Source organism: Zonotrichia albicollis, chromosome 3, assembly GCF_047830755.1.
Source record: "Zonotrichia albicollis isolate bZonAlb1 chromosome 3, bZonAlb1.hap1, whole genome shotgun sequence".
Lineage (NCBI taxonomy): Eukaryota > Metazoa > Chordata > Aves > Passeriformes > Passerellidae > Zonotrichia > Zonotrichia albicollis.
Window position 1 is genome coordinate 28,922,404 of NC_133821.1, and position 15,909 is coordinate 28,938,312.

Consider the following 15,909-nt stretch of genomic DNA (forward strand, 5'->3'; position numbering starts at 1 on the left):
CTGATTTCAAGATTTAAATGGGTACAATTATTTCAAGGTTCTGTCCTTTTCTCTGCACCTCATTTCATCCCAATCCATGCCATCTGATGTGCTTTCAAAAGGGGCCTGACCAGGTGGTCCCCTTTCCCTCTCCTTGGCCACTCAGGCTTGGGAAGGGGCTTCCTCTTTTCAAGAAGGCTCTAGCGAGGGTGGCAGCCAGGAGTGGGCAAATAGGGGCATGGCACGGTGGTGTACACAGGCAAGGTAAGCAGGCTGTGTTGGAGTCATCCTCCTGAATGGGGGGGTTTTATTTTGTGTTAGGATTTTGCTTGCTTGTTTTGGTTTTGGTTTTTTGATTGTTCGTTTTTTCAGCAGTGGTCTCCAAATTATTAAAAGCTATGGCTAGTGAAAGGGTGCCAAACCCCAAGAAGGATGTGTCTGTCCAGACTCCTAGCTGTAAGTAGTGCTTGAGGCTGTCAGTAGTAGCAGGAGACAATGCAAAAGATGCCCGCATGTGGTGCAAGCAGGTGAATCATCACCTCTGTCTGGTGGCTGAGCTTAAGGAGAAATTAGAAAAACTTAGGAGTATTAGGGAAAGTTAAAGGGAAATAGACTGGTGGAGTTTCACCCTTCCATCCCTGAAAGAAACCTCCCAGGAGTCAGAGGACTCCCCTTTCTCTCACCACCAGGCAGAAGGAGGAGAACCTGGTAGATGAAAGGGAGGGGAAATTAGTCCCTACTTGGAGAGTTAATAAAAATTCCTCTGACCCCCATCACCTACCCAGGTGCCACTTCAGAGTAGTTAGGAGGCCTTGGATCCAGAGGGTCAGCCGGGTGCCATAAAAAAAACTAACCTGCCCAAAGAGCCTCCCAATTATACTTTGTCAGTTGGATGGATCAGCACCTCTGGCATTGAAATGAAAAGGGCAGTCATAGTGGGTGACTCCCTTCTGAGGGGAACAGAGGGCCCTGAATGTTGACCAAACCCATCCCACAGAGAAGTCTGCTGCCTCCCTGGGGCCTGGCTGTAGACTATCAGGAGACTCCCTAAGATGACTCAGCCCTCTGATTATCATCCACTGCTGATATTCCAGGCTGACAGTGATGAGATTGAAAAGAAGGAAATTAAAATGGTCTTCAAGGCACTGGGTTGATTGGTCGATGGGGCAGGAGCACAGGTTCTGCTCAGTCTTTTCAGCAGTAGGGACAAATGATAAAAGGAACAGAAGGGAACACATTACCAACAAGTACTTAAAGGCTGGTGCCATGGGCAGAACTTTGGGTTCTTTGATCATGGGGCAACATTTATGACACCTGGCCTGCTGTAGCTAGCTGGGCTCCATCTAACTAACAAGAGCAAAAAGATTCTAGCCCATGTGGGGGCTGATTGAGAGGACTTTAAACCAGGTTTGAAGGGGGAAGGGGATGCAAGGCTCTCCAGAAACAAGACTAAGTAGGGTAAGCTAGAGTCAGAGGTGAAATCAGCAGCCCACTTGAAGTGTATGTACACTAATGCACTCAGCATGGGCAATAAAAGAGGAGGAGCTGGAAGCCGTGGTTCAGCAGGAAAGCTATGACATAGCCACCATCATGGATTATTTTGATTATATCGCATTAAATTGAAATTATATTGAAATATGTACTTTTTTTATTTTATCATATCCTCATTCCAGAGTGTTACACTTTCTTCTCTGATTTCAAAATTTCACTTCCATTCATGAAATGAAATTCTTAATTTCATGGAAGGAAACATTTCATTTCATGAAAGTAAACAAAATCTTTTGAGTTCAATCAGGATAAATCTGGCAAGAATTGAGGTTTGGTATTTACCTGCATTTGATGTCTTGATGTCATCCTATTCAATTGTATTGTTTTCACTTTGATTTACAATTTTATCTTTTTTTTGTTTGGTTGGGGTTTTTTTAGAATGTAATTTCATCAATTTTTTCTTTGTTTGACTTCATTCTGTGATTTTGGGATTACATAAAGTATAATTTTAAAACATTTTGGTAATTTTCACTACAGGTAATTTCATCCCAATGCATTAGGCTGTAGTTATTCCATTTACAAATTTTATTTTTCCTTCTTTCAACTGCATCATGTAATACCATATCTCCTTTGAACAGAGTTACACTTTCTTTTCTGAAGTCAAGATTTTATTAATTTAATTGAAAGAAATTCTTCATTTAATGAGAGGAAATGAATACTTGAGATTGAATGGGGATTAATTTGGCAAGGTTTGGTCCATCTCACTGGATTTCCAATACCTGGATGAGAACCAGTCCCTTTTCAGAAGAAAACAATACTCAGCCCTCAGTGTCGCGGGGTAAGCTCAGAGGTGGCATTTGGGGCTCCAAGGACAGCCAGAGTCCTAGCTGGTGGCAGCTTTGTTCTGGGAGAAATACTGTGTCATTTGTGAATTTTGGAGGCAGCACCCCACTGTCGATCAGTGTGACTGGATGTGAACCATGGCCATTTTCCATGGGGAAAAAACCCATTCCCCCAGTGTCTCAGGGTCAGCTCAGAGGTGGTGTTTGGTGCTTCAGTGGCAGCCAGAAATTTAGGTATTGGCAGCTTTGATCTGGGAGACCTACCATTTTCACTATTTTAGAAGGCAGGAACACACTTTTGGCCATTGTCTGTCGCTCATATGATCCTATTGGCTTTTATTGTTTTCACTTTGCTGCAAAATTTTCCCTTTTTTTAAGCATTTTATTACATTAACTTCATCTCTTGTCTTTTTGTTTGATTTCATTTCCTTATTTCAGGATTTCAGTAAGTATAATTCTGCTAAATTTTGGTCCTTTTCACTGTACCTCATTTCACTGCAATCCATTTGGTTTTAGTCATTCCATTTCTGAATTATTTTTTTTTTCAATTGCATTTTATTTCATCCTATCTCCTTTCCCAAGTGTTTGTTACACTTTCTTCTCTGATTTCAAGATTTCAAGTGCAGGGAGATGGGCCAAATGTTGCTGAATGGATCCTCATTGGAATTGTAAGATTTCATTTCCTTTCATGAAATGAAGAATTTCCTTATATGAAAGGAAATAAAATTTCCAAGTCAGAGAACAAAGTGAAACAAACTGACTGGGGTAATCTTATAATGAAGTGAAATTCAGTTTAAAGAAATAAAAGCAAATTCTGAATTAAATGGTTGTAATCCAATGTAGTGAGATTATATGAAGTGCTGCCCTTTGCATGCCTTTTGAAGTTGCAATGTCCCTGGAGGCTGAGGCTTTATGCTATGCAATCACTTATAAGTACTTAATATAGGAGTGACATAGTTATAAGTAATTAAAGGTACATAACACAGATTAGTATGAAAATAGGCACTTTGGTGTCATCTCTGGCCCAGCTGATTCCATAAAAAGCAGAACATCTTAAGCAGGAAAGAGTAAGAATTTCCTGTCTAGATATTCTCATTGTCTGGTGGGAGACCAGGGGACATCAGGGACAGAAGCAAAGTTCACAAAGAGGAGGGCTCCAGAAGGAGCGATCTGGATAGGAGAAAGGTCCACAACTTAGTGTGACTTGCGAGCAAAAGCTGCCTTAGGCACTTAATTCCAAAACAGGCTGAGACTTAGGCAACCTCAAGAGAGTCGAGACTCCTTTTATTTAATAATAAAACATGGCCATCAGTGCTGCATTTCCAGCTGTCCAGATTAGGTGATGCTTTGGTTAACAAGATATTTATTTTGTTAACAAGATTATTAACAAGATATTGCTTTGGTTAACAAGATATTTGGGTATTGTAGATCCAGTGCTTTAGGCTCCCATTTCTTCCATGCAATGTTACTGAATCCCCTGCTCTCTCCTGTGGATATGGCTATGCAAAAGTGAGCTGAAGAGTTAACTCAGAGGTGGTCGCTTTTTCAAATAGCATCAATTTCCAGAAATTTTATCTAAATGTAACATGAAAACCTAAATTACTATAATTTTTTAAAAATAAACATTACCCTGTCCTCTCTTTTACCTCCCCTTTTCCTTCCTGTATTGCTCTCTAAGAATTACAGTAACCGGCAAATAAATCACTTCAGTTATTGATCTATCATTCAATCCTAACTTCTTTAGTATTCCACTTAGTATAAGGTAATGTAGGAAATGGAATGTAGAATAGAATCATTAGAAATAGAATAATAATGTGAGTGGAGGATCACCTGCTTACAGTTATCTGGGGTCAGATTAAGTGCACATCAGAGAGTCAGCTGTACTGGAAGTAAGAGATAGAGATGTGCTGGCTCTTTCCACCTGAAAAAAGACCAGAAGGAACAGCTCAAGCACCAAGCAGCTAGCAAACACAAATGTTCACATTTCTTAGACTGAGATGAGTCTGTCTGATAATCTCCTAAATATTAAAATGCAGCAAAGCCCATAAAAGCTGCTTCCTGTGCTCTGGCTGCACCCTTTGGCCTGGTTTTCCCAGGCCTGACTCTCTCCCATGGAATCATGGAATAGTTTGTGTTGGAAGGGACCATAAAGATCATCCAGTCCTACCATGGGCATGGACACCTTCCACAAGACCAAGATGCTCAAAGCCCCATCCAGCCTGGTCTTGAAGGGGTATCCACAAATTCTCTGGGAAACCTGTTGCAATGTCTCACCACCTTCACAGCAAAGAATTTCTTCCCAACATCTAATTCAAACCTAATCTAAATTCTGTCAGTTCACCTTTGTTCTATCACTACATCCTTTGTTAAAAGTCCTTCTCCTGCCCTCTTGTGGGCACCCTTTAAGAACTGGAAGGCACTCTGAGGTCTCCTTGAAGCCTTTTCTTCTCCAGACTGAACAAGTCCACCTGTCTCAGCCTGTCTTTATAGGAGACATGCTCCAGCCCTCTAAGAATCTTTGTGAACCTCCTCTGGAGGTGCTCTTCTGAAATAAATAGGGCAGGAGATCTTTCTCCTTTTTAATGCCTTCATTAAAAAATGAGCTCGGCTGGGTAGAACTGACAGGTTGCACTCACACCGCTGCGGCTTCCAGGAGTGGCATAGAGGAGGAGGAAAAGTGCAGCTTTGCCCGCTGGTCTGCTGGCAGAGCTGGGGCTTTTGTCCTCAAGAGAGCATCAGGAGATTCCTGCATTTTCATTTTGACATTCGAGGCCCTCTGTCCAGACAACATCTTTTCAGATTAGGGTGAGGGGTAAAAAGGGTATTAGCGGACACTGGATTCTGTTCCTCACATCTAGACGTCACTTCAATCCGTCAATTTGTGTTGGCTCATTGTTTTTAGGGGGTTTTGCTAGGTTTGGTGAGAGGTTTCTTCATCTGCATGCCCACCCCAATGTAATTTACATGCCAACCCCAATGTCCCCTCCTCTTCACCACCCGGGTGCCATCCTCCAAGGAAGCAGCAGGTTGAGGGGAATTCCTCAACCATCAACAACAGGTAGTTAACGAAAACGACAGGTGATTTCAACAACAGTTAGAACTCCACTCTGGCAGCAACTAGCCCAACCTGTGAACTCTGCAACCTTTAAAAAAAATGGGCAACTTTTCTACTCATAACACCTTCCTTCTTTTATTGGAGCCCTAGAGTTCTGTATCCAGCAGCCGATCTTGGAATGCCAGGGAGGGTTTCCATTATGCTGGGGAATTTACCTTCCAGTGCTTCTTCCCTGATGATTCTACCCTTTTTTTTTTCCGTTCCATATTCACATCATCACCACTCACCACTTCCCTCTAGTCCTAACCTCTGCGCCACACACCCCCAGCCCCGCTCTCTGGCTCTGCTGTTTGCTTACTCTCACTTTCCGTGAGTGAGCAGCTGAGCAGCTCAGCCACATCACTTCTTCCTGCTCCCCCTGGGATGGTGCTTCTCCTGCCGGACATGCACCGCAGCCATTCCCAGCAGGTGGAGGACGCTCTCCCGCTCCAGGCGTCCATTGTGTATGTAGGAATAACGCAGGGAATAGGGAACAAGGTGGGGACCAGGGAGGCTCTCCCCAGCCGAGTTTCCGTGCAAGGCTGTTCTGCCCTGGAGTGCTGGTGGTGGCGTTGGGACGCAGGATTGGGCTGCAGGAGAGAGCGACAGACCTACACAGGTCCGTCACAGCCCAGGGTGCTCCAAGGGTCAGTCTTCACCCTCTCTTCCCACCTTCGACTGCCCCTCTTTCCACTGTCCCTTTAAGCCGTCAAGAAATAAGATTTTCCAGCCCTAGGAGAATATTTTGGCAGCAGGATTTCACTTCGAATTTTTCAGAGCATATGTAACTTAGTACTCACTCATTTTCTTGGCCTGAGGCAGACAAGGATTACTACATTCTTTTTATTTTTTTTCTTTTTTTTATGGGGGAAAAATAGATCTGCAGGGTACAAAGTCCCTAAGAGGCACAAAGGTGTTGGAGGTGGGACTTGATAAGACAAAACTGCATCTGCACCTGGCCTTTGAAGAGTCCAGCTTGTGGGATTTCAGCAGTTCCACCCTGGGCTTCAGTACTTGAGAACTTGAGCACAAAGTGTTTTTCTTTTGCAGACACCTAGCAGTGCCCCAGTCTGGCAGGGCTGACTGGCCATCATCTAACCTGGCTAACACATGACATGGGTGTTGTCAGGTAGGCAGGCTTCTAGCTCTGACCTAGCATAAAGCACAACAGCATTGTAAAATGGAGCAGTGAGCTGCTGCTGTATTTCTTTAATTCCATGACTGGGAGTACTCACACCGGTCATGGGAGAGTTCATTACATCAAATCTCTGCCCAAGGGTGAATAAGATGTGTCTTCCTCTTAACCGGCAATAGGCTAATTTTGGCTGTCTCTAGCTTCGTTGTGAAGCTGTGTCATTATGCAAGAACTTTCGGAAGATGAATAAGGTGGTGAAAGAGAGGAACTAGAGGACAGGGCTAGAAGGATCTCCACAGTGTTCTCTAAGGATGGTTTCTGGGTTGGACACATGCATAATGAGAACACAGAAGCAGCCCACAACAGATCTTCTCCCTTCCCTCCCTTCGTCCCATACAAAGCATCCCCCCAACCCCTCATTAGGCTGAAACATGATTTAGAGAATCTTGAACATTATTCACTCAGTTGAAAGAGCTATAATGGAAGAGGAGAGTGCCTCCTATCCAAAATAACCCAATAGTAGGTATGAGTGCAAGAAAAAGGTTTAGTGTTGCATTGCGAAGAAAACAGAGCTCACTGTAGCTGTTTTACTTGACAGAATAATGTGCTAAATAAAGGCATAGCTGGCTTTCTGTCTGGAAAGAGCTGGGTAGGAAGACAATTTAAAATACAACCTGCATGGGGACTTCTGTTTTGCCAGTCCCTTGGTGTCTGACTGTAGGTCTTTATGGATTCAGAAATCAGGTGCATGTTCTTCTAGATGCACTGCATGGAGTATGTCACTCAGTCGCCAGCTTTCACTCTATATGTCTTTCATCAGCTCAGCCTGTGTGACAGCTGTACTTCCTGGTTGGGTTGGGACTATCTGGTGTAAAGATAATCAGTGGATAAACAATTGATCTAGGATGTATATGGAGGTGAGCCCTAGGATGCCCCTGCCATGGCTCCTGCCATGCTGGGAATTGATGGAACAGGTTGCTCACCAATGTCCCATTCTCAGCTGTTTTTGATGGCCTAGAAAGGCTCGGGATGGCCTTGGGGGCAGCCCGCGCTCCAAAGGACGAAAGGAGTCTTCAGGTTTTTTCAGTCTTCAGTGTTTATTAATTTTTTATCTACAATACCTTCTCTCGGCCCGACAGAGGTCCGCACAGCACGTCAGCCATGAGCACACTGCGTGCCCTCGGGGTGGTCAGTTATCTTTATACCCAAAACTACGTATAAGATATTTACCTTTTCCCCCCAATACCTTTCACCCTTATTGACAAGTGCACTTTTAGTAAGAACCAATCTCAAAGTGCCACCACCACCACAGAAGATGGAAGACAAGAAGAAGAAGAAGGACGGGACACGCCCCAATTCCTTCATCTTGTCTCCCTAACACCCCCCTGTACCGAAATTCTAAACTCTGTGTTTCACACCATAACTAATCAATCTCTTCACCATTTATCCCCTGTGATTCTCCCATCCTCATACAGGTGATGTTTCCTGTGCTGGGTCAAAGTCCAACCACCAGACACTTCTGGCCACATTCCAGGACCTCCGAGCCCCCCAAGGGTTGTCTCGGTGTTTCTGCACATCAGGACTGCTGTGCTGAGATCCCACACACCAAGAGCCTTCCACAGGAATGGTTTAAGGAAGGCCACCAGCTCCTTTTCTACCTTCTTTACTTGGTAGGTCTTCATTGCATCATAGATTTGACAGTCCAGAGTTTTGTCAACCATACTAGTGAGTGGAATTTTCATATTTTTCTCCCCCACCACCAAGAGCAAACTCAAATTCATTCAGATCTAAATCTTATTTCAAATAAATTCAAACATCTCCATTCCAGAAAAGTCTGGAGCAGTTTCTAATTTCACCTGAAAGCTGGGCAGATTTTATCTCTCTTTGTATTATATTTATGGTCCTTTTGTCACTGGACATTTGCAGCTTGTTATCTTTTGATTGCTTTTTTAAAGTGCATGTACAAAAAAAAAAAAAAAAAACTTGAAAAAGCAAACATCTCTTTTATAATTTGTTCCATTTGGCTCCACATATTCAGGAATCTGTTTCCATACTTTTTTAATAGATCTCTAATAAATAATGTGTCCAGATTTGGTCCCAGGAGTGCAGGAGTGGTAACCATGCCATTCCCCCTGTGGCTGATCACCATTACTCGTCTTTGCTGACTTCAGGCTACCAAACCATTACCACTGTTTTATGCCTGAAAACTGTTTCACAGGCATGACAGCACTGATGAGACTTATAAAAAGGTGAGACCTTTAAAAAGGACTGTACAGAGCTCTGTTTTTCTTTGACTGTCATTCCTAAGACTCCTTTCCTATTATCACTTTGATCTTTTCCAGGTGAAAGCTTAAATCCTGGCTGCTTCTAATTATCCTGCAAGCACAAAAAAAGAACATTGTGTCTCTGGGCTAAATCCAGTTTCTGAAAAACACAGTCCAAAGTTACAGCAAAGAGTGAGGGGAAACTAACAGGAAGGAGACTTTTTTTTCCCCCGGGTGGCTTCTGGTGTAGACAAGGCAGTTCTCACCTGACAGGTTTCAAAGAATAAGGAAAACATGGGCTCAAGATGTGAGATAAGAATCCCTCAGTGGTGACTGTGACTGCCCACAGTTGGTTTGTGCAGCCTGGAATGAGTGTCAGTAGCAAAACATTTGGAAAAACAAAATAAACCCCACCAAACAAAAAGCCCCCAAACCTTCAAACGAATCTTCATTGTCCTCACTAAAGCTGTATTTCCTTAGGAGCTGGAAGACTGGCTGTTGGTCCTCTTTGAGGCCCAGCTGAGGCTCTTTCTGCCTTCATGCTGTCCTGTGACACACAGGGCAGAGCTGGGCTGCCCAGGGCTGGCTCATGGACTAGTGCTCAGTGCTTGGGCCATACTGGGACAAACAAGCCAGCTGGCTGCTAGGCAGGGACATGAGCAGGCAGACCCAGCTCACCAGGGACACACTCAAAACTGTGCTAGAGGCTAAAAACAGCCTAGCTAGGACCAAAAGCAGAGGGCTGGGGCTAGGACTCTCTCTCTCAGCATATTCAATTTACTCTTGTCCTCCACAGAGCAGCCCAAGCATGTTTTAGTCTCTGTTTTCAAGTTTATTTTCCTGTCCTTTTGGGCACTGCTCTCCTGGAAAGAGCTGTTACACTATAATTAGTGGAATCACATTTGTCTTTGTGTGTTTGTATCTCATCATATAATCTGATGGGATATCAAAACAAACAGATAAATACAAACCAAGTAGATCATTACACCCAAACCAGTACTGGCTTTTATGGTCCTTCTGCTCTGTCAGGTCATTAAATGCCTTACTGCCGTATGCTTTTCTCCATCAATGATAGGAACTGTCACAGTGCACAATTACCTCATAAGATGCTTCCTGATTTTAAGAGGAAATCTGCTATATTTGATTTAAGCATCCTGGCAACTTAAGGGAGAAATTGAGGGGATGGGATGGGGCACATTCATCAATCAATCATCTGATGAATGAAATAGTTGAAACAGTTTCTATTTTAGATCTTAATTGGTTAGAAGGGGACCAAGACAAAAAGTGTGTTTACACTGAACAACTTTTTATGAGCACAAAAGCATATATTGTGATGGCCTAAAGCCCAGTCAAAAGCTTGGAGCTTTATTTTTGTTTCAGTTAGTAGATTTTATCTAATCAGATAACATCAGGAATACAAATTTTCCCAATGGCAGCCGGCCTTTATCTGACCAGTCTAAGAACAAAGGCTTCCTGTTTTGCAATATATCTTTCAAGATCTTTTGTATGAACTTAAAGAAATGTTACAAACTCGTTGTCAGTAGGCTTTCTGTTAAATTAAAAGAAAAAGGATGCTCTTTGAAGGTCTTTGTGGGGTTTTCTTCTGAGAAATTCTACCAAGCACCAAATACAAGTAGTCCTTCACAGTCAGTGAATATCACCAGCCTCTGGGAAAGATAATCATAATTTTTGCCACAAGTGAGGAAAATATGAAACATACTAGGGCATCAGACGATATTTTGTTCTGCACTTTCTCCAAGAAGTAGGAAACGTCCAAAGCGGGCCCCTCCAGAAAGCCAACCCACGTGGCTCCTCCCCCGGTTTGGGAAGGATTCCTCGGAGGGAAGTGGAAAGAACCTGTTTATTTAACAGGCAAGGCACTCCTCAGCACAAGAAATGAACAGTACCAGATGACAAAACTCATTCACCGCTCTGTAGAGACGACAAATTCAGAAAGTCTCTCATGTGGATGCTCGCTCTGTTTTCAATCCCTCCGGCACTGGCAAAGGCTGCTGCCCAGAGTAGGCCCCTGTAGGCCACAGAGTTCAAGCTCTCGGTGCTCCCCAGGCCCCACTCCGGAGCACATTCAAATGGTTCCAAGAAAAAGGGAAAGAAAAGCAGTCCAGGGAAAACTCAGACCGCCTCAGCTAGCTGAACTAACTAAAAAGCAAAAGGAGCGTGGTGTTCTGCCCTGTCCATGCCCAGACAACAACAGTGGAGTTCTGTGTTCCAGCAGACTGTGGGAGAGAGTGAAGCTGATAACGAAGTTCCGTGCTTCTTCTTCTTCTCCTTGCCTTCACTGTCAGAGCCAGTCTTGAAGGCACAGAATATAACATTCAGCATAAACAGAACACCTGACTGGGGATACAAGGATCATAATGTCACCCTGGGACAGGAGCATAAAGGAGAGTTACTTTTTAGGTTTTAGGAGGTCCTCACATTTTTTGGGGATGCATGTTCTGGCCAAACAGACCATCAGGTGATACTTGTTAGATTTCAGAGAAAGGATAAATCCCAAATCACAAGTCATTTTTAGAGTGACATTAGTCCTCCATTCTACAGCTGTTAAAAATGTGCTCTGAAACTACTCACTGCAAAGACAGCCAACTGCTGAACTAATTCTTGCTGTTGTCACTTTTTTTCATGTAGGTTCATGATGTTGTGCCATCAGCTCCTCCTCTTCTTTGGGCTGTAACTAGGTGTGTGTGCATCTAGAAGGTGCTACTCAGAGGCCCAAATCTCCATATGCTTTTTCTGCGGCCTCACTGATGTTCCACCTGTGCCAAAGGATACAGTGAAGCTTTTCCTGACTAACAACTATATCAGAAAAGTGATTTCGTTCCCACTGCTGGAGCACTTGTGGCTGTTGGAAATCGGAACCCAGTTAGTCCATCCTGTTACCATAGGAAAAAGAGCATTCTGGAACCTGCCAAACCTTTGTATCTTAGACTTGGGAGACAATAAGATTCTTCAACTGCATCTTGATGTTTTTATGGGCTTACCAAACCTGACTGTTCTCCATCTGTTTCACAATTCCCTTTGCAATTCCATCTTGGAAGAATGTTACTTTCAAGATTTGAGATCATTGGAAGAATTGCATCTTTCAACGAATGAAATCACAAAACTTCATCCCTACCCCCTATTTTATAATTTAACAGCCTTGAAAAGTGTGAACCTGAAATTCAACAAGATATCCAACTTTTTTCAAACCAATCTTACCAGCTTCCAAGGAAAACACTCTTTATTTTTTAACATCAGTTTTAATAATTTGTACAAGACAGCAGATGTGGCCTGGGCCAAGTGCCCCAATCCTTTCAAAAATACCACATTTAGCTCACTAGACCTTAGTGACAATGGCTGAAGCACAGAGAGTCCAGTATCTCTGTACAACCATTGAAGGGACTCAAATAAGTTCTTTAATATTTAGCAGTCCTATAATTGGTTCAGGATTTTCCTTTGATAATTTAAAAAATCCAGATGATTCTACTTTTGCAGGACTAGGAAGAAGTAAACTAAGGTTCTTTGATATTTCACAGGGTTGCATTTTCTCTCTAAATTCTTTAATCTTTCAAAGTCTTGGCAATCTGGAATCACTGAACCTTTTCAAAAGCAAGATAAATCAAATCCAAAGGTAAGAATTTTTTTGCTTGGGCAACCTAAAAATTCTCAATCTCTCAAATAACCTTTGGGGTGAGTTGTACAATTATACTTTTGCGGGTCTATGTAGTGCAACATATATTGATTTACAGAAAAATCATATTGGGATGATTGGTGACAAATCATTCAGGCATTTAGTAAATCTGAAAATAATTTATCTCTGAGACAATGCCATTAAAAGACTCCCTTCCTTTCCACATCTGACTTCTGCCTTTTTAGGTGACAATAAGCTAATGTCTATAGGTAACAGAGCAATAATTGCAACACACCTCGAATTAGAAAGAAATTGGTTGGCAAAACTAGGTGACCTGTATGTTCTTTTCCAAATTTCAGATCTGCAGTATGTCTTCTTACAACAGAACTGGTTCTCTTACTGTGTGAAGAGTGCTAATGTTATAGAAAGCAATCAGTTAGTATATATGGATCTTGGTGAAAATATGTTATAGCTGGTGTGGGAGAGAGATTTATGTTTGGATGTGTTTGGGGCATTGCCCAAACTTCAAGTTCTACATCTGAATAACAACTACGTCAGTGCTCTTCCATAGGAGAGTTTTAGAGGTCTACCATCTCTTAAAAGACTTTACCTGGCTTCCAACCTGCTGTCTCATCTTTCTCCTGGGCTTTTACCATAAAGCCTAACAAACCTAAACTTATCCGGAAACCAGCTGTTTTCCCCTGAGCCTGAAGTTTTTATGACTTTGAGTGTTCTGGATATAGCACATAATAATTATGTCTGTGACTGTGCTTTAAAGAGCCTGCTAGTGCGGCTGAGTGAAACAAATGTAACCCTGGCTGGCTCCCAGTCTTACAGGTACAGTGTGCACCCCCTGCCTTTGAAGGGATAACCCTGCCATATATGACGTACGATGGCTGTGATGAACTCCAGCAGACACTCAGATTCTCACTCGTCATCTTCTTCTTGGTCATTCTTCTCGTATTTCTGGTGGCAGTCACAATTTTTATTTGCCCCCAGGGGATTTGTTTCCTCTGGTATAAAACCACTACAAAAAGACTGATAGACAACCAACTATGAGCAGTAGATAAAAATGAATACAAATATGATGCATATCTGTGCTACAGCAAAAATTACTTTGAATGGGTCCAGAATTCTTTCCTAAAGCACCTGGACTCACAGTATTTTGATAACAACAGATTTACCTTGTGTTTTGAATAAAGAGATTTCATGCCTGGCAAAGAACATATCAAAATATTAATGATGCCATTTGGAACAGCAAGAAAACAATTTGCATTGTGACCAGGCAGTTTCTCAAAGATGGGTGGTGTGTGAAAGCCTTTAATTTCTCCCAGAGCAGGTACTCCTGTGATCTGAAGGATGTCCTCATTATGGTAGTGGTTGGGTCACTTTCTCAGTATCAACTGAAGAAACACAAACCAATTTGAAACTTCCTACAAAGGAATCAGTATTTGCGGTGATTATCAAGATTATCAAGATGTGGACTGTTTCTTGGATAACCTTTCTTGACGAATTCTGAAAGAAATAAAAGTGCAAAGGAAAACTGGTACTATAGAACTGTAGTCTGTAGCAACTGTGTCACATTGACTGTGTGAGTTCCTGGCAAATATCCCATTTCTAACTGTGCCATGGCAGGAATAAACAGAAGTTGGCTTCATCTTTCCTTGAAAAGACATGTAGAATGGTAATTGTTTCAATATAAATCTTTCAGACCACAGAGACAAAGCAACCGGCAGATTTATGAAAATGCAAATGGGCTCATGGATTTTCAGAAGAATTGAATGAACCACAGATGTTTCACATTTTGGATGCATCTTCAGGCACTTTGGCCCTGATTTTTGGAGTACTGCTTAATGGTCTGTTTCAGCTAGAGAAGGATGCCTGTGGTATTTTTCTCAAAGAGGGTCCATGATACTGTCCAGGAGGGACCAAAAGTGCTCTCAGGCACTGCCAAGCCTGATCATTGTGGTTCCTGGACCACTTAATTCTGTGCTTGCTGCACTGGTAACTTTTCTTGCTCTGTTTCACTTTGGTTTGCACCTTTATGCTTTATATTGATATAACACGGATTTAATTTGTTTATTTTCTTCTCAACTAACCTCAGCTCAGCTGGAACATAAAAACTTTGGATTCCATTCATGCCTTTCCCCTCCACCAACTTCTCTGGTTGGTGACAGTCATTGGCCTACAACATTTGCTACTTGCTCAGCATTGGTGCTTTTTCACTTGACCTGTCTCCTGCCCTGCAGAGAGGAACTGGTATTCCCTTTGGATCTGAGGTAAACCTGAGCTTGGAAAGGAAACAAGAATCTACTTCAGCAGCTGTGCAGGCTGTACCCTGGTGACAGGGCTTTTGCATTCTGGTAGTGTGAAATACACCTGTACTTTGTAATTGTACTGTGTAATTTGGGTTGTCCTCAGCACGTCCTGTATACTGATCAGTTCTAAGGAGTTTTCTTGCTTCTATTAAAATGTTTTTCTAGAGACATTAATGCCTGGCTCTCTCTTACTTCTCTAATTATTTTACCACTGTCTGCTCAGATATGTGTCTTCAAGGGGTTGTTTAGGGTGATTTTAATAAAAGTCTAAATCAGTGTTCACTGTCACAAAACTTGCACCTATTATTTTGATCTTGACATGCTCCTTGCATGTACTGTTTGCCTCTGTTTGTGCATTTATTCAACAAAAGCTTACCAAAATAATTTCAGTGTGGTCTCAGTGAGACTTCTTGCAGTAATGAGGAAGCAGGAATGGGACGTTTTATAAGCTGTCTGCCTCGACCTTAGCTGCAAAAAATAACATCATCTTAACTGTTTTGATAGAGATGAAAGAGTGCAATCCACTTTGTGTGAAGGCAAGCGTTGGAATATAGATGTGCCTGTGGCTGATCTAATTTACTCTCAGCACAGTATACATGATTGCTATTGATAAAATTACTACAGCAAAATATATCTTCCTTCTCAATAAATGAAGTCATTCAGGAAGGCAAAAAGGGCTAATCCTTGGGATATTTTCCAGGCGGCATGGATACGGGGCTGCAGATGTAAGAAGGGATTGATTATGCTGCGGGAGCTCTGGGTGTCGCTGTTGGCTCAGGCAACAGCCCAGCTTTCCTGAGCGCCTCCTGTCTTCCGCCCCGGCAGCTGCTGGCAGGAGGGGAAAATCTTTCTGCAAGGAGAGGGCTGGGAAAGCACCAGCGGCCCTGGCTTCCCAGAGCCCACCCTGAACCGTCAGAAAAGCCACCATGGGCATTTCAGCTCTCTGCACATCTTACATTTCTCTAAGGATGTCTTCTTCTCCTTTTGTCCCGTCAGCCAGTGCAGATACTTAAAGGCATCCTTTAAATGCAGAAGCTATACCAGGGAGTATTTCACATAAAACCCACGGGCAGATAGCCAAAGCAGGAATGAATCTGTACAATGAAGATCATCTGCAGGTCCAGGTGCTTAGTCTATGTGCACGGTGTTAGAGTTGGG

The 15,909-nt window shown here is 42.7% G+C and overlaps 1 protein-coding gene across 1 annotated transcript; it reads left to right on the forward strand.

Annotated features, from left to right (window-relative positions):
- The first annotated feature begins 11,455 nt into the window (after positions 1-11,455).
- TLR5 (toll like receptor 5) lies at positions 11,456-14,209 on the forward strand. Its single transcript, XM_005497922.4, is given in 5 exon segments — positions 11,456-12,171; positions 12,173-13,278; positions 13,281-13,661; positions 13,664-13,890; positions 13,892-14,209. Coding segments are annotated over 5 exon segments (2,559 nt in total). The 3' UTR covers positions 14,021-14,209.
- Positions 14,210-15,909: the final 1,700 nt, after the last annotated feature.